At 39.5% G+C, this 24,716-nt stretch overlaps 1 protein-coding gene across 10 annotated transcripts in view; it reads left to right on the plus strand.

Moving 5' to 3' along the window:
• dock10 (dedicator of cytokinesis 10) overlaps positions 1–24,716 on the plus strand; it is a 332,745-nt gene that overhangs the window by 134,408 nt on the left and 173,621 nt on the right. For all 10 annotated transcript variants that reach the window (XM_048604383.1, XM_048604388.1, XM_048604384.1 and 7 more), the window contains exons 2-3: positions 4,183–4,302; positions 14,861–14,950. In XM_048604383.1, the coding sequence (XP_048460340.1) occupies positions 4,183–4,302; positions 14,861–14,950 (210 nt within the window). The remainder of the gene's footprint in view (positions 1–4,182; positions 4,303–14,860; positions 14,951–24,716) is intronic.

Consider the following 24,716-nt stretch of genomic DNA (forward strand, 5'->3'; position numbering starts at 1 on the left):
AGGATATAAATATAAAATAGGTGTTGATGGTAGGTGTGAACAGAAGAACACAGGTCAGCTCTGCTGAGAGGGAATCATGTAAACAGGGCATTGGGGGAGGGGTGTGGGAAGGAATATCAGCAAAATGCAGGAGTGTTCATCCTCTGAAGATCTTGAATTCAATATTAAGTTCTGAAGGCTGTAAATTGCTTAAGTGGAAACTAGGGGTGTTACTCCAGTATGCATTTGGCTTCACTGGAAGACTGCAGCAGCCCTTGAACAGAAGAATGAATAGTGTGATAGGACATACTTTTGGTGTACAATGACCTTTTATTAATGAAAACAGGTATGTGTCTTGTATATCAAAAATACTTTGTATTGTTTTGATCCCAACCGATGGTACTACTGAACAAGTTCGATCCTGGAATATCCTTAATTTGATAGTTGATAGGTTTTGTTTAGTTAATTAATGTGTTAGTTAGTCACTGAGACATTCTCACATGAGATTGTAGATTTTCTTCAACGACAATTGAAATTATTTTTTTTCCTTTATTCGTTAATGGGATGAGAGCATCGCTGGCTAGGCTGCATTTATTGTCCATCCCTAATTGCCCAGAGGGCAGTTCAGAATCAACCACATTGCTGTGGGTCTGGAGTCACATGTAGGCCAGACCAGGTAAGGATGGCAATTTCCTTCTCTAAAGGACATTAGTGAACCAGATGGATTTCTCCTGACAATGGACAATGGATTCATGGTCGTCATTGGACTCTTAATTCCAGATATTTATTGAATTCAAATTCCACTATCTGCTGTGGTGGGATTTGAACCCAGGTCCCCAGAATGTTATCTGGGTCTCTGGATTAACAGTTCAGCGATAATACCACGAGGCCATCACCTGCTCTTAGTGTATTTCAGGTGTGTTTATTACACAAAGTAAGAAAAAAACTCAAACCAAGCTAAATATAGAAGACAATTAAATTGATATTAAACACACAGTTACAGAGACTCAAAACCAGATAAATTATCCCATTTCTAACTCTTTAAATTCTGACTTAACTGGCTCCTTATTGTTTCTTTGCTGTTGACTATGGAGAAAATTCACTGAGTCTTTTCCAAGTCTGTTATCATGAACTTTTCACAAGTATAAGAGCCTAAACTTTTTCAGTCTTAATAACCTGCAGATTTCTGTCCTTATTTTTCTGGGTTGGAAGCTTTACCATCTAAACTTTTCTGCTGAAGTAACTGGTTCTCTGAACTGCTCTGAAGTCCTCCTAGGAGAGAAATAAAACTTGCTTCTAAACTCAGCATTACTGTTTCCTGAAATGATTTAAAACAAAAATAACACTTTCTCAATCCTAGACTCTTCTGAACTGAAAACAAAGCTAATTACCTTAAGTGTGTACCCTGTCATCAACTCAACAGTCGAAAACCTTTCTGCTAACACCACAAGGGATCTACAGTTATCTGCTTTCTGACAAGTGTTAGATAGGGGGTCGCTGTTCCAGAGGCACACTCTGACCTTTTTCTTAAGAGAAAAGAAATAACCAACACAATTCTACCTCTGTTTTGAAGTACAAATTACAAAAATGATGTTCATGCATTTATAGATCTCACATCGGTGTTTACAGATTCTTTTTAAAGAATAAATGCCCTCACTGTTACACCTTTTAAATAATCATGATCACATTTTTGAGATGTTATCAAGTTATCACCATTCCCTACTTAAATTCATATATCCTGGTCTATATATTATTGCATCTTTTATAAATGTCAACTGTACCTCAGTTGGTAGCATTCTCACCTCTAAGTTAGAAGGTTCCAATTTATGTCTTACTCAAGAACTTGAGAATAAGGATTAGGCTGACATTCCAATGCAATATTGAGGGCAAGCTACAATGACAGAGGTGCTACCTTTTTGATAAAATGCTAAACTAAGGCTCTGTCTTGGTTGGACATGAAAACTCCTGAAGCATAATACACAAATGTAATGTTACATAGCACAGTCTGAAATTTCAAGTACTTGTAAGAATAAATGAATATAAAGTATATTTATCCAAAAATGACATGTTCATAGAATTACAATCCTTGATTGGGCATACTGGAGTTGACATAAAAGGATCAATTTCACACTGTCAAAATGTAATAAGTAGTGTGACACAAAGAACAGTGTTGGGCCTTTAACTGTTTGCATATATAAATGATTTAGATGAAGGTATAGTTGCCAAATGTGTTGATGACAAAAAGACAGGTAGTAATGAGGAGGAAATAAAGAAGCTACAATGTTACAGTTAGAGAATGTGAATGGCCAAAGATATGGCAAATGGATAATAATGTGCAGAAATTTGTAATTGTCCATTTTGGATGGAAGAATAAAAAAGAAGTATATGATCTAAATGGTGAGCAACTGCAGAGCTCTGAGATGCAGAGAGATCTGGGTGTCCAAGTGCATGAATCGCAAAAGACTTGCATGCAGGTGCAGCAAATAATTAGGAAAGCTAACAGAATATTATCATCCATTGCAAGGGGAATTTGCATTCAAATATAGGGAGGTAATGCTTCAGTTGTACAGGGAACTGCTGCAACTACATCAGGAACACCATGTTCAGCATTTCAGAGAAGATTTACCAGACTGCTACCTGGAATAGACACGTTACATTATTAAGAAAGGCAGGACAGGCTAGCCTTGTATCTAAACTGCAGTTAAGATACGAAGAGGTGACTTGACTGAAACATAAAGATCCTTTGGAGTTCTGACAAGGTAGATGTAAAGAGGATGTTTCCCCTTAAGAGAATCTAGGACTAGGGGTCATTATTTAAAATTCAGCATTTGTCTATTTAAAAGGCTCATTACCTTCTGAATAATGACTTGGGGACATGGGGTCCTACCTCAGAAGCTAGTGGAAGTTGAATTCAATAAACAACTGATTTTTTTTTCAAAAGCTAGTCTAACGGCAGCCCTGTCATGATTGTCAGTTATCATAAAAATTCCCTGAATCATTATGTCCTTTAGGGAAGAAAATCTGCTGATTTCATTCTGACTGGGTCTACATGTAATTCCAGACCCACACTCTTAACTGCCCTTTAGGCAATTAGACAGATGCAATAAATGCCGTCCTTGTCAGCCTTATCCACATCCTATGAAAGAATAAAGAGAAAAGATCAGATCAGATCAAGAATTCTGCGGCAAGTAAATAACCTTGTGTTTCCCTAATGCCTATCCACCATTTACGGAAGGTGCAAGTTAGAATTGTGATGGAATGCTCTTCACTAGCCTGAATGGATTTAGCTCGAACAAGAAACTCCATTCAAGAAGCTTGACACTATCTAGGACAGAGTAGCCTGCTTGATTGGCATCTACCACCTTCAACATTCACTCTCTACACTACCTACGTTCAAAGCAGCAGCATGTTCTCTCTACAAAATGCACTGCAACAGCTCATTGTGGCTTTTTAAACAACATCTTCCAAACCCATGATCACCTGCATCTAGAAAGACGAGCAGCAAATGCTTGGCAACATGCCCATTTGCAAATTCTCTCCAAGCACCACACCATGCTGAATTGGAACTGAATCACCATTCCTTCACTGTTGTAGAATACAAAATCCTGAAACTCCCTCCCTACCAGGACTGTTGGTGTCTCTACACCCAAGGACTGCAGTCGTTCAAGGGGCATCTCATCATCACTTTCTCAAGGGCAATTGGGGATGGGCAATAAATACTGCCTTAGCCAGCAATGCCCACATCCCATGAGCAAACAAAAATAAATTATTTGACATGGATTTATTCAAATATTTTCCTGCACGTACTGATGAATATTTAGCAGAGAAGTCAGAAATGTGTCACAAAGCTTAACTGCGTCATTGTAGAGTGGATCAGTGTACGCATTCACAAGTAGACATCAATTCACTATCTTTGTGGACAGCTTTTACAGGTGAGAAGAATTGAAAAAGAAATTAGTTATTTTCAGATGGTGGAACTTGTACGGTGATATTCGATAAGTTTGAAATCAATAAATTCAAAACAAAAAAAAACAAAATGAGTAAGATTTATTACCTATGTGCCCTAATTAACAATTATATTGATGCACAGTAACACCTGGTATGTATGTGGAGTGCAGTGTGTATGTAAAATTATTATGGGTGGGAATCCTCAATTTTTAAGTGCAAATGGATTAATGCTTCCTAATTTTTTTTTCTCTGAAGCAAGAGAAGCCTAAAATCATTGAACCACGGGACTATGAGGCAATCATGGAAGAATGTGAGGGCCAAATTCAGGATCATCCACTTAAAGATATGCTGCTCTTCCCAGACGATGATTTCTCGGTGAGCAAAACTTTAGTATTTTTACAAGTTTTCGCTTGTGTTCAGCTATAAAAAGGCACATCTTTAAATAGATTTTGTGGGAACAAACTGGCTAAGTTAAGTGCGAACTCATTTCCTACTTAACCTATTTGGGACTGAGAAGAAGAGAAATTTCTTCACTCAGAGAATTGTGAGTTTGTGGAATTTACTGTTACAGGCAGTGGTTGAGGCCAAAACATTGTATGAAGCATTATATGATGCAAAATAGGAGTTGGATAGAGCATTTTGGTATAAAGGGAGCAAAGGATATTAGAGAAATGTGGGAATAAGCTTTCCAGTTGGATAATCATCCATAATCATGATGAACGATAGAATAGGCTCTAAGGGCTAAAGGGCCTGTTCCTGCTTCTATTTTCTGTTTCTATTATGTTATGGTTTCAATGTACAAGTAATTCTTGACTTTATATGACAATTTTACCAGTTTTACCACATATTAGACATGTGTACTTTAAATTATCTTCCAATTTACTATATATATGAATTTGTAGTTGACATGTAACTACAAATTTAAATTTAATTTGCTCCGAAGATTAATCTCCAAAGGTGCTCCTGATTCTGCAACTGGAAGTATACCAGCAGATAAATGGAGTACAAAAATCACTATAAAGACTGAAATTGCTGGAGAAAGTCAGCAGGTCTGGTAGCAACTGTGGAGAGAAAGCAGAGTCAATGTTTTGGGCCCAGGCAGTGTTCTTCAGAACTGGCTGATAGGGTTTTGCAAAGGAACAGAGCTGCTTTAAATCATTTATATCACTCTTGGCACACTTACCTACTTGTCTGGAATAACAAGGGAAGCAAACGTTGGAAGGAATGTAGAGAAGCTGAGTTCAAGTTGTTTTTGAAAACTGAATTGTTGACTGATGTATTTTATCAATCATAGTGACCACACCTTTATCAAATTTAGCCCAGTGATATAAATTATGTATGTCTTACCTTGCTAATAAACAAAATTAATGTTTTCACTGTTTCAAAACCCTGATAAAATGGTACATACTTAGATGTTTTTGAATGACATGGTCCTGATTGTAATTAGTATTTCATTCTGATTATTACATTCTGTTAAAGTTGAGTAACATGGAATAACTGTAATACTACACCAAAGCTAATTATAAATATCTGGCCAGCTATACTCAGCTTGAGGCAATGCAGACATCAGTGACCCAATTTTAGCCACCTGGTAGGAAGTGTGTGGATGTGTAGGATCTGGGTGGGGGCATTCACATGTGGCTAAAATTGCACCACGGCCTCCTTTGACATTAATTTAGCACATTTTGGCCTAGGTTCAGTTGCTTGCCCCAGGCCATTTTAACTAAAAACAAGAGTCCATCCATACTCAGACCTGCCAGAAACCGTGGTCGAATTAGTGTTTGAGAACTACTGAAACAGTAGACATATTTTAAGACCGCTGTTAGCTGCAACTCACTTAAAGACAGGATCTGTCCCTCACTGGTTTTCTAGCTCCCAATCCTATGTTACTGAAACAGTCCTGAGCGGGCTTTCTCTACTTATTGTAATTATTTTTGATCAAATTGTTTTAACATGTTACCACATCCTGTGGAGCAGGTGGGACTTGAGCCAAGACCTCCTGGGGACATTACCCTTTTGTCACAAGAGCCCTTTCAGTTTGTCTTATTCTGGGCACACAACATTTTGAGAAAGACCAGTAGCTGTGTAAGCCTCAGTAACTACCTCCCCGAGCCCTCTGCTGCTCGAACCACAACAGTTGATAGCATGGTGTGCAGGAAACGATCCTCTGCACGTATGTATAGGCACAAGTATCACTAGCTATGAGGATTGAGTTGATGGTTAAGGCTCACTTTCTTTGGAGCAGAGGATGTTAGAGTGACTTAATACAAAATAACACAGAATAACGAGCTGTCAGCACAGAATAGACAGGAAAGACCTGTTTCCCGCAGCAAAGAGGTCAACTATTACGGAACACTGATTTAAAGCGATTGGTAGAACAGACATGAGGAAAATGCTTTTCACCCAGAGGGTGATGAGTGTGTGGAATTCATTGCCAGGTTTGTTGGTGAAGGCAGTAACCACCTACTCATTTAAAAGTACCTCAGATCTGAAAGTGGAGTGCTGCAATTTGTAAGTCTACAGACCAGGTGCTGATAGGTGGCATTGGAATGGATGGCTAGTTGTTTTCTTTCGGCCATGCACACATGATGGGCTGAGTCGTCTCCTTCTGTGCCCAAACGTTCCTATGATTTCCACCACATTTTTCAATTTCTCTGGTGATCAGTACAGGCGGAGTTTCATCTTTAGGTGTATTTGCAGAGATCTGTTTAGCTGGCTGGAGCAGCATCTGTTACTTGCTGGACAGTAAGTTGCCATCCAAGTCACTGAAAACCTGAATTTCTTTGCCAATAGATTCTCATGGTCTGCTTCTTGGACATCACCTGAGTATAACAATCTGTTGTACAGAGATGCATTAAGTAGGCGTACAACACTGTCTTTGCCAGGGCAGAATAGGGCATTTTCCTAATGACCTCCTCAGTCAGTAGGACAGAACTCTGGCTTTTATGCTGGCTTTCCTGACCTGCAAGGTGTTATTAACCAAGTGTGTAATGCCATCAGGCCACTGAGACAAGATCCAGCAACATACACGAACATAAAATGATACCACTCAATCATTGAACAGCCAATTGCCTGAAAACTGAAAATAGGTGGTGCACAGGCAGGAACAGAGTAAAAAAAAACCAAACAACATGCTGACTCTGGAAATCTTAAATTGCTGACAAAACTCAGCAGGTCTAGCAGGATCTGTGGAGAGAAAGTAGAGTTAATGTTTTGGGCCCAGTGGCCTTTCTTCAGAACTGAGAAGATTGGTATATATGAGCAAGTGTGAGACAGTGTTGATGGGGAGAGAGATAGTTAGAGAGAGTGCATATGGCAACACATGGCACTGAGTGGGGTTCTCTGGACTCAACAAGAAGCTTTCTACCCAGAGGAACATTGTACATCATGGAGATTTCAGTGATCCTAGGTGGATTCGAAGCATGAAGGTTGAAATTTGAGTTTGAATGTGTGTGGAGAGAGTCTGAGCTGGAGGCAGCTGCTGAGGAATGTGATGTGACTGTGGACACGAGTTTTGGCAAATTCCTTGTCAAGCACCAGGAGCGACAACAACAGGAGGGAAGTTGAACAATAAGAAAGAAAAAAATAGAGTCATCCTGTATGTTCTCAGCAATTCTGGATGCAACAATCTTAGTAACAGCCAGCCAAATGATGGGGAGGACTATTTTATTCCAGAGGGCCTTGCCACTGCTGCTACACTCTGCAGTCATGTGCAAACTTGTCCTGCTTGAGTGAGCAAGGATGGCCTTGTCGCAAATGATAGAGCTATCCTTGGTTCAGGAGGTGAGCACGAGGCACAGTAGCAGAAATGAGTCATTAGCATGAGTGGTCTACAGGCCCATAAAAGCAACCACAGTATGGGACAAAGTAACCAAAAAGTAATATTGGGTGCTTGTGATAAAGGAACAACAATAATTGTGAGGGATTTTAATCTACATATTAGCTGGAAAAATCAGATTGGCAATGGTACTCTGGGTGAACAGTTCATAGAATGTTAGGTTCATAGAGTACCACTTTCTCAGGGGTGTACCATAACATCACTGAATGAACTGATTGGAAAATATGTACAGACAGGCCTAGGCTGGTGGGGGAGGATGAGTGCAGGAGAGACTTAGTGAATGTACTTACATTCGACTTGGCAGTTTGTAAGGAATAAATCATTAATTAATGACCTCAGAGTAAAGGCACTCCCAGGTAGCAGCAACCACAATATGATTGAATTTTATGTTCTGTTTGAAAGTGAGAAGATTGGGACTAAAATGAATATTTTAATCTTAAGCGAGGGCAATTATGTGCATATGAAAGTTGAACAAATTGCAGTTATTTAAGGGGATATTCTGAATGCTCAGAAGAATATTCCTACCATCCTATCATCATCAGAAGCTAAGGAGAGCATCAAATGTAAAGAAAATAGATAAACTTCCACAAAGGCAAGTGACTGGTCAGATGATTGGACAGAATATAAAGAATGGCAGAGAATTACAAAGATTAATTAGGAGGAAGAACGTAGAGTGCAAGAGAAAGAAAGCGAGAAATGTAAAAATAAATAGCCAGAGTTTCTTTAGGTATTTGAAAGGAGGAGAGTTAACAAGTGTTGGTGCTCTAGAGAGTGCGAATGGGGAGTTAATAGTATTTATTAAGGAAATACTGGATAAAGTGGACAAATGTTTTGCATCTGCCTTCACTAAAGAGGATACCAAAAAAATTCCAGGGATAGCTGATAATCAGGAGGTGGAGGGGGAGAGGAACTTAATGAACTTACAATCACCGGGGCAGCAGCTAAGCAAACTTATGGATTGTGTGCTGGCATGTCCTTGGGTCCTCAATGATTTAATCCTAGGTTTGTTTTTAAAATCCAGAATTGCTCTTACATACAACTGATTTTCACCTCACTAAATCACCTATGGAGTAAATCATCCATGTTTTCCAATTGAATACTTTACATTCAAAGCCCATTAAAGACAATACAGATCATCAAAGTTGAGGAAGAGGTAGGGAAAGGGGTGGGGGTGGGCAAAACAAAAATGGAGTTGAAATCCTTAAAAGAGGTGGCTAATGGAGTATAATTTAATGAGTTAATTTTTGAAAATGATCTTGATTTGGAAAGGTTTCATCAAACTGGAAAGTAGCAAGTATAACCTCTTTCTATTCAAGAGGAAAGGGGACAGGAAACTATAGGCCAGTTAGCTCGATGGCTACCATGGGGAAAGTGTTAGAATTGATCATTAAGGAGGTTACAAAGGTGCATTTTGAAAGTAATCAGGAAGAGTGGCATGTTTTCGTGGAAGCGTTATCATGTTTAACCAGTTTAAAGGAGTTCTTTGAAGGATTAAAATGTCCTGTGGATAAAGGGGAGCCTGTTGACCAGTGTTTGAATTTCCATTAGGCATTTGATAAGGTAGGACATAAGTAGTTATTCTGCAAAGTTGAAATCCAAGATTCAGCATGGATAGAAGATTAGCTGTCTAGTAGAAAACAAAGTGTGTAAAAGAATCTTTGATTAACTGAATGTGATGAATGGAGTCCCCCAGGGTTCTGGGCTGGGGCCTCAAGTATTTTTTACGATTTACATCTTTTATGAGAATAGTGAAATTTGCAGACAACACAATAGATAGGAAAGTATGTTGTGAAGAAGACAAGGGGAGGAAACAAATGATAAGAGATAAATTGACTGCGGAGAAATATGCAGCTGGAGTGTAGTGTGGAAAAGTGTGAAGTTGTTCACTTTGACAGGAAGAATAAAAAGAGCAAATGTTTAAAAAGAGAATGACTGCAAAATTCTGTGGTAGGGAGGGATTTAGGTGTTGCAGTGCATGAATCAGAAAAAGTCAGTGTGTAGGTACAGCAATTTAATAGAAGGCTAATGGAATTCCATCCTCTATTATGCAAGTAATTGAATGTAAAAGGAAGGATGCTATACTTTAGTTATACAGGGTATGGTGGGACCACACCTTGAATAATGTGTGCAAATTTGGTCTCCTTATTCATGGAGGCAATTCAGAGGAAATTTACCAGCTGATATCAATGTGAGTAGTTGTCATATGAGGAGAGGTTGGACAGATTGAATTTGTTTCTACCAGAGTTTAGAAGAGTGAGTGACTTGATTTAATTGCACAAGTTCCTGAATGATCTGAAAAAAAATCATGTGGAAATAATGGGGCTGTTATTTTGTCCTGTCCAGACAGTTGTTGTTTCAGTATAGGTTAGAGTGACACATGAGGACCCTGTGAAATCCCCATCATAACACACTCCAAAGGAGTTACCCAGGAAATTGAATCTTTTGATTTGGCAATTCAATGACATCTGAAATCCTCTGAAAGTCCCCATAAAAATTGAGGACTTCGGACGATTCTATTGAAATTAAGTAAAATGATTTCTCAGGAAAATGTAGACTTACTGTCTTAACTCCTCAGTCACTATTAACTGAACCCATACTCACCTCATTCACACTCCCAAGACGCATTACATCCTCAGACCCCACTCTCCCTCTTGGGACTTGACAATATCTACCCTGGGAACTGGCACTTCCATCCCTGGGACCCAACATCCTGTCACCCTAATACATGACAACCGCACTTCCCCACCACCCCCTCAGGATCTGACAACCCTGCCCTGTGACATGACCCCACCCCCAGGGATCTTACCACCGATTCCAGGGGAACCCCACCAAAGACAACTATTCATTAATGATCTCTGTTTCCAGTCACTTAGCCAACTTTGTATCAATGCCACCACTGGCCCTTTTACTCCATTAGCTCTAACTCTGCTGATGAGCATGTTATGTGACACTTTATTAAATGTCTTTTGAAAGTCCACGTATACCACATCAATGACATTTCCCTCGCCAACCTACTCTATTACCTCACCAAAAAACTCAAGCAAGTTACTTCAACATGATTTGCCCTTCATAAATCTACCCTGGCTTTCCTTAATGAATCAACATTTATCCAAGTAACTGCTACATTTGTCTCAAATGATTGTTTCTGAGAGCTTTCCCACCAAAGTTAAATGGATTGGCATACAATATCCATTTATCCTTTTGTAAAAGAAGGGTGTGTAATATCTGCAATTCTCTGGTCCTCTGGAACAATCAGAGCTAATGCCTTTGCAATGTCCACTCTTACTTCCCTCAGTACCCTTTTTTTTGCATTTCATTTATTCCTGGTAATTTATAAACTTTAAGAATGCCCAGACTATCTAATACCTTGTCTTTATCAATTTTCAGCATACCTTGTACCTAAACTACCCTATGGCTGGGCTTAGTGCAGTGGAGAGGGTGGGGAGCACAAAAGAGGAAGTGAGGGACTCACTCCTCCCAGACCTCTTATGTTCATTGACCTGCAGCTGCTGGAAGTACCCTAAAGGGGTTTCCCTTCCACCATCATGGTTAGGCAATTGCAGCATCTTAAAATGTAAGAACCAACTTACCTGTGTCTGTCTCTCACAGCCTTGCCCTCTGACACCCACCTTGACAGCAGAGTTGTCAATCATTGACTGGTGGAGAGCTTTTCCGTTGGCCCTCCAGCCATAGGAGCTCGTTCACCTTCTCTGACTGGGCAGGAGGCCACTCCCTGGCCTTCAGTGCGTTGGAGCTTGCTGTGCAAGGAGTTCAGCCTGACTGTGATATGCTAATGACAGTATCCATTATCATAGGGAGTAAGGCAATGTCACATGATCTAGCCCTCTTTGGGAGCCTCATAGCGTGATGAAGCTAAAATAAGATGTTTCTTAAATAAAGTTAATGTTTTCAGTACCTCACAATTCTGTAAATATACTTTGGTGATATAACAAGACCAAGAAAACTAATCAGCCTTGAGGAGTGTGATGGGCAAGTCCACTTTCATGCCAAGCAGGGTTGGGATTTGGAACCATCCCCCAATTCCAGTTCTCAATCCCTTTACGAATATCCAGCCCTCTGTCCCTGTTTTCTGGTAATCATTGAGTTTTCTGTCTTCCATATCTTGTTTATTCACCACTCCATGTGTGGCTGCAGACCTTCAGAGAATCCCTACAGTGTGGAAGCAGGCCATTCAGCCCATTGAGTCTACACCACCTCTCTGAAGAGCATCCCACTAGACCCACCCCCTTAAGCTGTCCCTGTAACTCTGCATTTTCCACGGCTAACCCACCTAGGCTGGTGAACATCCCTGGACACTATGGGCAATTTGGAATGGTCAATCCACTTAACCTGCAACATCTTTGGACTGTGAAAGAAAACTACAGTACCCAAAGGAAACTCATGCAGACACAGGGAGAATATGCAAACTCTTCACGGACAGTCACTCAAGGTTAGAATGGAATCCAGGTTCCTGGTGCTGTGAGGCAGTAGTGTTAACTACTGAGCCACCATGCTACCCTATGCTAAGTGCATCGTGTTCAGTATGTTAAGTACATTTCTATGTTTAGTCCACTAAAAATATCTTCTTCAAAGCTACATCTTGTTAATGCCTTCAGTTGCATCAAACTCTTCTCTCAACCTTGTAGTATCTTGTTATTTTCATCTATGTGAAGGACTTTAGGACATTTTATTTACATTGAAGTCACTAACAATTTGAATGTTGTTGTCATTATTACCTTCATTTTTATGTATAAAATAGTAAAATTTCCGCAATAGTCTAGCTTATAAGGTATTAGGCAAACTATTACAGCCAAACTATTTCGACAGCAGTATGTGGGATTTATATTTTGCAAACATTTTTGCTGGAAATATAAATTTCAGATTTAATGCATTTGTATTATTTTGGGATTTGCTTGTGGAGCCCAAAGAGCTTTGCTGAATACTATGAAGTTTTTCTCTGATCCAGAGAATTAAAGTTGTGTTGATGGGAGCCATTCCAATAAAACTTGGCATTCATTATTAATGCTGGAGTGTCTCCCACTACATTGACTGGCAACTTTAACTTGTTTTGTTTAACACTTTTTTTTGTGAACTGTTTATTTTTATGGGTCTCAGATAAGTCAATATCACAAACTGATGTGCCAGGCAAAGCAGATTATCAATCTTCCTCATAAATGTGTATGAAGGTGAAATACATAACATAGGAGCGAGACTACGTTATTCAACCCATCAAGCTTGATCCACCATTCCACATGATTACGGACAGTACAATGGCTCAGTGGTTAGTACTGTAGCTTCCCAGTGCCACAGACCAGGGTCAATTCCAGCCTTGGCTGACTGTCTGTGTGGAGTTTGCACATTCTCCTTGTCTCTGTGTGGATTTCCTCTCATAGTCTAAAGATGTGCAGGTTAGGTGGATAGCTATGGTTACCCATTGTATGCAGGGTTACAGGGGATAAGATAGAGGGTCTGGGTCTGGGTCTGAGTCTGGGTAGGATCATCTTCAGAGGGTCAGTGTGGACTGAATGGTCTGCTTCAACAGTGTAGGCATTCTATCATTCTACAATCATGGCTGATCTTCTTTCTCCAGACCATAGTCCTGCTTTCTCCCCATGCTGCTTGACATCTTAGCTTCTAGAAATCTAAATATCTATTCTTTCTTAAACCAATTCAATATCTTTGCCTCCTTAGCCTTCTGCGATAGTGAATTCCACAGTGAAGAAATATCTAATCTTAGTGCAAAATGGTTCACTCCACATTTGAGACCAGATTCACTAATATTCAGTCTTTTATACTCCATTAAAGATTTTAGAATATGTTTTGACTGTACCATTGCATTACTACTTCTGACAAAATTGACCAAAATCTGCATTTGTGCTATAATTCTCCAAATGTTTCTATTGCACTCTTGAAGTTGAAGTTGATGAGATTTGGCCTATTCTTTGGGCCTATTTTTGGACCCAAACTGTTCTTGGCAGTCAGTGCTCACTCCAACTCATAAGACCAGACCTGGCCCAAAATTGAAGGTTACTAATGTTTTATGTGTAAACAGCCTGAACCTAATGTATTCCACAGGCAGCCTTCACATTTAACAGCATGATGAGGCAAACACCAAAAAAGTGTGTCCTTGGAGCTGAGATGAATTGGGCAACGGGGCATTTGGTCAATTTATATTTATTAGTAGGTATGGCGGTCATTCAATTCTTCACTGAAACTTATGTTCTGAAGAAGAGTCATATTTGACATGAAACATTAATGCTGTTTCTCTCTCTACAGATGCTGCCAGACCAGCTGAATTTCTTCAGCATTTTAAGTTTTTTATTTTAGATTTCCAGTATCTGCAGTACTTTTAATTATATATTTATTTATATTTCTCACAAGAGTTGCCTACAGTGCATACTAGATCCCTCCTTTACAAATGTAAGATACCTTAATGCTTATGCAGTTATCAGAGCACCTAATTATGTGACTATTTGAAAACTGAAAGAACTGCAGACGCTGTCAATCAGGAACAAAAACAGAAGTTCTGAGGAAGGGTCACCGGACCTGAAATGTTAACTCTGATCTTTTCTTCACAGATGCTGCCAGACCTACTGAACTTTTCCAGCAACTTCTGTGATGTGACTATTTGGTCAGGTTTTTGAAATGCAGGAATTTTGTTCACAAGATTGAAATCTCACTTGTCCATTTTGTATTCAGAAAATCTACCTTCTTGTGCTTTAACCTTGACTTTGGTCTTTTTTTATTTTATGAATCCAATGCAAATCTTTTCATTAAGTTAGAAGTGCCACATTAACAATGTAGAAAACAATTACCAAAATAATCTACATGGACCTTAGTAAAAAAAATTATAGCACCACAAAGGAGAGTTGCTTCTGGTGGTGACACAGCTTGTGTCAGGAAAAGTAAATAATGAAATGGTCTACAAACATATGAGGAAGAAATAAATGGAACTGTCACTGAAATCAGGCATGCAGCAAGTTTTCAGACACACATTGTTTCCATTTATGTGCTTATGAATGGGCATTCAAAACACAAGGGCACCAAACCTTTCAAACAAAATCTGACAAAGAATTACTGTTTCTATCTGTCCAGATATCATCAATCCCAAGGGAAAGACGTACCATATGTTCCACAGTGCCTGAAGGGGCAGAAAATGAGGCAGAAAATCTCCTCGTAAGACAGGTAAAGACTGAAATATATATCGGAGTTCACTACCAGACTCTGTCAATTGCTAGACTGTATTGAGGATAGCAGATTAGTTTAAAAGACAATTGATGAATTGCATGAGTGTCTTCTTGTTCCATGCTCACTCACTAATGTAAATCGTTTTGAGTTGCATTAAAATAGATGCAAGATTGGCCGTAATTGACTCAATGATGATATTTGTCGGCTTTTACTCTTGGTCTTGGACTCATGTCAAACCTCCAATATAAAAATTATAAATAACAATCAAATTAGTCTATAATACAACAAATCTATCAATCTGTATGATTTTCTTTTCTCTTCACCTCAGTAAATTTTCTTTTGACAGAACGACTTGTGCCAATGACATTGGAAAGAGTACTAGCAAAACAAGTTGGCTAAGTTTAACTGCATAGTTTCTGCCAGTATAGAATTTCACTGTAATGACAATTTAAAACCATTCAGTCCAATTGACATAAGCAAGTGTTTATACTCCAGAACTCATTTCTTCCATCCTAAATACCTCAAACCACAAGGTTTGTAAAGGTAAATTCGCTCTACCATTTGCTGTTACCTTGGAGAATGTAATCAGCACCTGCCATTGAAAGCAAAATTTAATTTAAAATTAACATAATAAATGTAGTAGACCTTATTACCAATTTGACTCAAATGTGGAAATATATGGGAGCCCAGAAATACTGCTGGGGCATGATGGGAAGTTAGCATAATGTAGATGGGGGAAGGGGGAGACATACATTCTTATTTTCATTCCATGTGGTTTTGCTGTGTATTGTTGGTTTTCCCACGCTAAGTCCATTTGTACACCTGAAGTGGCCAATTAAGGGTCACTAAGGCCTTAGCCTGTCACTGCTATTATTTTACCAGCAGTGGCTGGCTACTTTGCCACATGAATAGACTACTAGGTGTACCTCTTGATCAGACATTCTGTAGCCCATGAAGGGCCTATCCATTAGCAATGGGTTCCCCTGCAAAAATAACTCCTTCACCCTTACAAATAAACTTGCTTGCATCCTCACCCTGACAAGGGCCTTTCTGCTTGGCCCCAGCAAGCCAGTCCCAACGTAATTCCATTCCGGCAATGTTACCCAATATTTTCTGGCTAGTGGATAGAGCCATTGCTGCCCTGTAAAGTCCTGCTTAGACTGCCTGAACAGGAAGTACAAGCCATAATCTTCATTGAATTCAAAGACATTTGCATTGGTACTTGAGTTGCTATAACCTACTGGGCAATGGACCTAGAGCTGAGAGGAATGATAACACTGGTCAGCTTTTTAAGTTATACAGACCTGATAGACCAAATGGGTTCCTTCTTTATGCAAAATGGCATGTATCTTTCTATTTTTCTAAAAGAGCTAAATTCTAGATATGAAGTGAGAGTGATCACTCTTGAAGACAAGCATTTGACTATATGTAGCTTTAAGCAGACCTTGTAAAATTGAATTCAGTGAGCTTTAGAGGAAAACTCTCCACTGGTGGGGTCATAGCAGTACAAAGGATATTGGCTGTGGCTGTTAGAGGCCAATCATCTCAACATATTGCTGCAAGGGTTGCCCAGGACATCTTGACCTTTCTTAAGACAACGTAAGGTCAGAAGTGGGGATGTTTGCTGACGATAGCACAGCATTCAGTTCAATCTGCAACTCCTCAGAAAATGGGCGGCACGGTGGCTCAGTGCTTAGCACTGCGCCTCACAGCACCAGAGACCTGGGTTCAATTCCACCCGCGGGCGACTGTCTGTGTGGAGTTTGCACGTTCTCCCCGTTTCTGCGTGGGTTTCCTCTTGGTGCTCCGGTTTCCTCCCACAGTCCAAAGATGTGCAGGCTAAGAGGATTGGCCATGCTAAATTGCTAAACTGTTCAGGGATGTGTAGATTAGGTGGGTTATAGGGGTCTGGGTGGGATGCTCTGAGGGTCGTTGTGGACTTGTTGGGCTGAAGGGCCTGTTTCCACACTGTAGGGATTCTACGAAATTTCCTTAGGCAGCACAAACTGGATGACATCCAGGCTGATAAGTAGCAATCTACTTTCATGTTACAAAAGTATCAAGAATTACCAATCTTCAACAAGATAGAGTCTGTTTCTCCATGACAGTCAATAACATGATCGTTGTTAAATCCACTCCCCACAACCCCAATCAAAATTCTGCACAAATACTGTGGCTATAAGAACAGATAAGAGACTGATCATTCTATGAAGAGTAACTCATCTCCTGGTTTCCAGAGCTTTTCCAAGACCTTCAAAGAGTGAGCCAGAAATGTGATGGAATCAGTTCCACTCCCAGGATGAGTGCAGTTCGAATAATGCTCAAAACAATGTCCAGGACAAAACAGACCACCTGATCAGCAACCTGTTCATCAGAGACTCTACCACTAGTGCACATTTTGTACCATGTACAAGATACACTGCAGCAGCCCACCAATGCTTTTTCTGCATGATCTGCAAAACCTGCAAATTCCACCAGCCAAAAGTACAGGACAGTAGGCACATGAGAATGCCCTAACTCCAAATTTTTTTGCCATTTAGTCCTGTTCCCCACTCTCTTTTCCCCATATCCTTATAGCATTTCGACTTAAAAGGGAAAAAAGTCTCAGGGATTTGGGAGAGAGGGACAACTTAGTTTAATAGAGCTTAGCACAAAAGCAGTAGGCCGATCCGACCACCTGTGCTGTTCTTTTCTATGAAGTCAAAGACCATTCTGTTGGGTCAAAACCGTGGAACTCTGTATCTAACCACAATGTGAGAGCATCTTCACATGGATTGTAATATTTAAGAAGATGATTCACCATTATGTACTCAAGGTCAATTAGGGCTGGACAATAAATATTGACCTTGCCAGTGATGTCCTTATCTTGTAAGATTATTAAAAAGTGGGCTTGGAGTGGTTGAAAAACTAACTAGGCCTAAAACTATCAATGACCTGTATTCAATATAGTGGGCTTCAAGAAACATAATGGATCTTGAAGATATATTCTCCATAAATAGTCTCTGATCCACAAAGGTTACTGATCAATATTCAATAGTTTACAGTACTCTTTAGCATTCCAATACACTTCCCTGGCCTATCACTATAATTATTTCCAGGCCAAGTAGCACAAGTGTCATTGTATACCATGTAATTGATGATCTTCTTCGTATGTTATAATCTTCACTTTCATTCCATGTGGTTTTGCTATGTACTACAAATGAATTATGTAATTGAAAATATGTGGTGTTTCTAATTCTTTTAAAGGTTTACCTTCCTTTATATTTGTTCAACAGGTGAATGGTAAAGTACAAACCGAAAAAAATCAGAGTTAACGTTTTGAGTCCAGTGACCCCTCCTCAGAACAGTTCTGAGGAAGGGTCACCGGACCCAAAATGTTAACTCTGATTTTTTCTTCACAGATGCTGCCAGACGTGCTGAGCTTTTCCAACAACTTCTGTTTTTGTTGTTGAATGGTAATGTACTGTATCTTTAAGAAACCATATTTCAATCCTGCGGCACAGACTTGTTGGTATTGTCAGGAAGTGATGCTTGTTTATGTTCTTTGAGAAGGAGTTGATCAAAACAACTTCAATTGCTTTAACTGGCACTGTGTTCCACTGAACCAATGTTCTGAGATAATTGTAAAACATGATTTAAAACATGATACCTGAAACCTTCAATTCTTACTCAATTTTGGATAATTATTAGTAGATGCTGTGTTGCTTTGTGTTTGCATTTTAAGTTAATTGACTTTCTTACTTTGTTATCCTCCTCAGCCCTCAGTGTTTTCAGGGCTGGACCATGTCTTCCTTGAATCTTCCTCCAATTATAAAAATGCATAGGCTAATCACTTCTTGTTTATGACATGATTCAGTTTTAAAATGATTTCAATGATTAGAATATCAGTTTAAGTCCCTAAGAAAGGTGTGGATTTTGGTTGGACAGCACACTGAAATTTTAAAAAAATCTCTCTCTAATTTAACAGGCCCCACATTGACAACTTTTAGTGGAGGTGGGATGGGAGCAAGAGAATGGGCAACTAACCTGCCCCAGCAGGTGGCATGTTGAATAAGTATTAAAACGAAACTGCCTATCTCGTGCTATTTGTCTTCCAGTCTTAATGGTGACTGGCTGGATTTCCCACTTTCGCTTTACATAATTGGATCTCATCTACTTACCCACTCCACCAACCACACGCAGTTGGAATGCACTCATCCCCTACCATCCTATTTTCACCTCCATCCCATGATCTCCGCTCCAGCAGAGGGAACTGATCTTCTTTCTGGCTGCAGTCTGTTCTGCAGTGTTCCCCACCCAACAGGAGGCAAGCTTCCTAATTAGGATGAGCTCTGGGTGGAGATTATGTTGAAAAAACATTGTCACTCAAAGTTTGGATGAACTGAGATTTTCTGATGGCAACAACTGTGCCCCAGGATTAAAATATGCTCCCTTAAAGATACAATACATTACTATTTGCCTGTGGAATAAGTACTAAGGACAATAATGGGGAGGCAATGGCCTAATGGTATTATCACTGGACTGTAAATCCAGAGACCTGGATAACGTTCTGGGGAACCGGGTTCGAATCTAATGAATCTAATGATGACCATGAATCCATTGTTGATTGTTGGAAAATCCCACCTGGTTCACGAATGTCCTTTAGGGAAGGAAATTGCCATCCTTACCTGGTCTGGCCTGCATGTGACTCCAGACCCACAGCAATGTGGTTGATTCTGAACTGCCCTCTGGGCAGTTAGGGATGGACAATAAATGCTCCTAGCCAGCGACGTCCTCATGCCGTCAATGAATATAAAAAAAATAAACTGTTAAGGAAGTTAGAAGCAACACATTTTTCAATGACATAATCCATTGGTAGTACTCAGCAAAACTACATTCATAAGCCAGATTAACACACAAGTGCTTTACAGGAGTATCCAAATAAAACCACTTGCAAGGGCATGAAAGGGTCAGAGAAGTGACGAAATTAAAGTCAAATAGATAAAGAAGGTTTTCCAAGGAGGAGGTAACAGGAACAGAAAATGAGAAAGGGTGTAGAGAGAGAGAGATCAGAGAGTTGGAAGGGATAATTGTGGGTTGAGGAATTAAGGAAGTAGGAGGTGAGCCTTACTGGGGAGATGACCTTCAAAAGGGCTATGAAGATAGATTATGGGGATAGATGGGGAGAAACTTTAAAAAGACAGATTCACAGATTATGGAAGGTTAGAGCTTAAGGACAGGATGCAGTTTTATAGAAAGACTTCACCTGAGATTTCAAGAATAGTTTACAAACCGGGAATAGGTGGAAATGGTGGGGGAAGCAGGATATAAGAATTTGGGGTAATGGTTAATGAGAAATGAAAGTCTTGAAGGATGATCTTGGAATGACCTCGTGCTTTTGGCTGAAAAGAGTGAGATATGGTAAAGCTTGTCATATTTGAATCAAAGCTGGCAATTGATGTCAAGGCTAATTTATTTTTATTCAATTGTGGGGATGTGGGCATCGCTGGCTGGTCAGCATTTTTTTGTTGCCCATCCCCAGTTGCCTTTGAGAAGGTGGTAGTGAGCTGCCTCCTTGAACTGCTGCAGTCCACATGCTGTAGTTGACGCAGTGAACTTATGGAGGGAGTTCCAGGATTTTGATCCAGCGACAGTAAAGGAACAGCAATGTATTTTCTAGTCAAGATGGTGAGAGGCTTGGAGGGGAATTTGAAGATCGTGTGTTACCATGTATCTGCTGCCCTTGTCCTTCTAGATGGAAGTGGCCGTGGCTTTGGAAGTTGCTCACTAAGGATCTGTGGTGAATTTCTGCAGTGCATCTTGAGGATTGTACACATTGCTGGTACTGAGCATTGGTTGTGAAGGGAATGGATGCTTGTGGATGTAGTGCCGATCAGGTGGGCTGCTTTTTCCCGAATGGTGTCAAGCTTCTTGAGTGTTGTTGGAGTTGCACCCATCCAGGCAAGTGTATTCCATCACTCTCCTGACTTATGCCTTGGAAATGACGGATGGGCTTTGGGGAGTCAGGAGGTGAGTTACTCGCCACAGTAATCCTGGCCTCTGACCGGCTTTTGTAGCCACTGTGTTTATGTGGTGACTCCAGTTGAGTTTCTGGTCACTGGCAACTCCAAGGATGATGATTGTGGGGGATTCAGTGATGGTAACTCCATTAAATGTCAAAGGCAGTGATTAGGTTGTCTGTTATTGGAGATGGTCATTGACTGGCACTTGTGTGGCACAAATGTTACTTACCACTTGTCAGCCCAACCCTGGATATTATCCATGCCTTTCAACATGGACTGCTTCAGTATCTGAGAATTCATAAATTGTGTGAAATATTGTACAATCATGAACGACATCCTATGTCTGACCTTATGATGGAGGGAAGGCTATTGATGAAGCAGCTGAAAGTGGTTGGGCCGAGGAGACTAACCTGAGGAACTCCTTTGTACGTGCCACATATATGCAAGTTTGTGCTGCCTTGATTTGAGGATTCAAAGATATCCAAAGATGTGCAGGTGGATTGGCAATGCTAAATTAACCCATAGTGCCCAGGGATGTTCAGGCTAGATGGATGAACCATGCTATATGCGGGGTTACGGGGCTGGGGTCGGGGATCTGGATCTGGGTGAGATGCTCTTCGGCGATTTGGTGCAGACTTAATGAGTTGAATGACCTCTTTGCACACTGTAGGAATTCTATGATTCAAAGATGTAAACTGCATTAAAGAAGTTACAGAGATGGAAGATGGTGATTGATTCACTGGACATAAAGATAGCAAAGCTGAGAGGGTCTTCTCGAGATGATTTGTTACAAAGATGTTGATTGGTTGAGCTTCCATTTGGAACCTCCTCCACAATACGGTTACTGATGTAATTTGTGGGAAGGTGGAAAGTCTATAATTAAACCAGTCATGCCACTGGGACAAGGGAGTGGGATGTGGGCAGTAAGACCTGTCAAGGAACAGCTCCCATTTGCTTGGAAGGAAATAATTGGTCATCCAATGATTTTATAGTTACCTTAACCAATCTTCAGGCATGTTACAACACATAACTGAGCCAGGTGCCACTGCATCAGAAAAGCTCTAAACACTAACCTGGGGTTCTGGATTACCAGCTCCGTGGCATTGCCACTACACCACGGGCTAGGGTTTAGTGAAAAATGTATGTAATTCAGGAAATTCAAACATCGTCGATTTAGCTAAAAGATCATATTTTAATTTTGTATGATAAATGTTGACTAGATTAACGAACAAAACAAGTTTGCAGACATGAAATTGAACTTTCAGAAAGAAAGTGCTCATAACCTCATCAGTTTTGGAAATATGCTGCAGTTGTTTGAAAGAAAGTAAGTAGATGGCCAAGTTAAACCATATTTTATTAGCCGGAAATGTCAAACAAAGACCAAGACAATGTCTGGGGCTTGTCTACACTCAAATTATTTTTATGCGTGAAGTGTTTGTCTTTCGGGGACAAAATATGAAGTACATGAGAAAATCGGAGCTTGAGTAATCCTATGCTTTGTCACTGACAATTTACATATATAACAATGTCATCTATTTACAAAGTGACAGGAACATCGAGAACTTAGGGTTAACATCAGTTTTCACAATTCATTAGATTGTGTAAGGGTAATAGTTAAATTATTTTCCTTTTAGCCATCAGTGATATTTAGCTTGGAAATTGATTGGAATGATAACTGTCTTCCTTGGCTAATGCACTACATATGGTTTGAACATGCACTGCGATAGAGTATCAAACTCAAGTGTGGTTTTGTAGCCAGGACTTTAAGTAGCATAGTCAGTAAATACACAACCTTTCAAATTCAGCACATCAATACTTCCTAATCAACCTGTTCAGAGATGTTATTACACACTTCTGGAGCAGATGGGACTTGAACTTGGGCCTCTTTGTCCAGAGGTCAGGGCACTCCCACTGTGCCACAAGGCCTCTAAAATTCAGCACATATGATGAGATGAGAGTCTCCTCCTGCTGTCAATTGTAAGTTCTTCAATTGAAACAGTTTTGTTTTTTTGATAAGTCTCTGTGGGTGCAGGTGCATAACATAAAACTATCTATACTTCCACAAGTTTACAGAGAATACGGTAGATTTCGGATAGAATCTGTTCTGTATTCTTTGCAATTTTTGATAAATAATTGAAGGTTAATAAATGTAGTCATGTAAAATTTTATTTAACCCCCAAGCTACATGGCCAGTGATGATTGCAACAAAAATGAACAACATTCAAAGCAATTTTGTCTAATGGCCTGACAGATTTTATTAGTGTTAATGTGGATTAATGTAAGTTATGTACCTTAAAACAGGAAACATTAAACCACTAAAAGGCTTCAAATCTACAAATGAGTGCAGTTAGAAATGTGAGTAAACGATTTTTAGGTATGATTATTTGTTGTTCCTTGTCAACATTGAGACAACTCGATCATTTTTGATAACCTCAAGATATTTGATTTGTTGGAAAGTCAAAGAAAATATAATCTTACTTAAATAATTTAGATTGTTATCTAAAGATTCCAATGTGTTCCTTTCAAAAGAGTATTGATGCCTTGCAAAGATATCAAATAGTAACAACAAGGATGATGACAAGTTTCAGTTTGTAACATAAAGAAATTAAATCCATAATTCAACTTATTTTCACTTGTCAGAAAAAAAAGAGATTGTCTGAAGAAAATTGATAGTACAAACAAAAACAGGCTATTTATATTAACACAAGTGCAGAAATAAAGGTGAGAAATGCATTGCTTAATGTCATGATCATGTAAAACACAGACCATGAAATCTCATTGACTAATTTAAAAATCTTGGACTTGGTTTGAAAGAAAACAATTGAAAATGAGTTAGGACACTTTTTAATATGGCCAGTGAAGTCACCTGAACTGAAGCCAGACTCTCAAATTTACAAAGAAATGTCCAAATAATTTGGCCAAAACTGGCTACCACTTGTAACAGTCTGAAAAGGATGATTACTTAAGTGAATATATTCCAGATGATGAATTTTAATCTTACACTCATACATTCACATGTCTTCAGGTGAGATATCCTGACTATAGGTACTTCTTGAACAAAGGATGTCCTCTGAATGTTGCTATTCAGAATCTTGCAAGGAGAAGGATTGAAACCTTTGTGTCTATAACTGAAGAACTCTGACAATGGATTAGCAAAACATTTTGTTCAAAAGCAGATTGTCCCCATTACAGGCCAATAGCAAGGATATACAAATGAAAAACTCCCCTTCTATGAGAAGCCATGATGATAAGCTTGTGGTTGTACTACAGAAATCAATAACTTCAAGAAGAATAACTCCTTTCAGAATGTAATATCACCTCTCACTCTGCAAATCTCATGCTGAGGCCTTATCCCTGTTACAAATTGTTACAAGAAAAACATCCCAGCTACCATCAGTTCTGAGGAAGGGTCACTGGACCCAAAACGTTAACTCAGACTTTTTTTTTCACAGATGCTGCCAGACATGCTGAGCTTTTCCAGCAACTTCTGTTTTTCTACCCTACAATTGTTCTGTTAGCTTGAATGCTAAAGTATGTGGGTGTGTGATGGAATTTAATCTAGATTTTGCCTTTTTAAGGATTTTTATACCTTAATGTGAGTATGTTTACAACAAAACTACTCAATTTGATTGCGTAAGGGCTAGGTATATTTTATTTGAAAAATAAATTGCAAAATAGATGTTTGGACTATCGTGCTGTGGGAAAAGAACCAATTGTTCTTTTTTATACTTTGAAGCAAAAGCGAAAATGTGATGCTCATT

Source organism: Rhincodon typus, chromosome 13, assembly GCF_021869965.1.
Source record: "Rhincodon typus isolate 14 chromosome 13, sRhiTyp1.1, whole genome shotgun sequence".
Lineage (NCBI taxonomy): Eukaryota > Metazoa > Chordata > Chondrichthyes > Orectolobiformes > Rhincodontidae > Rhincodon > Rhincodon typus.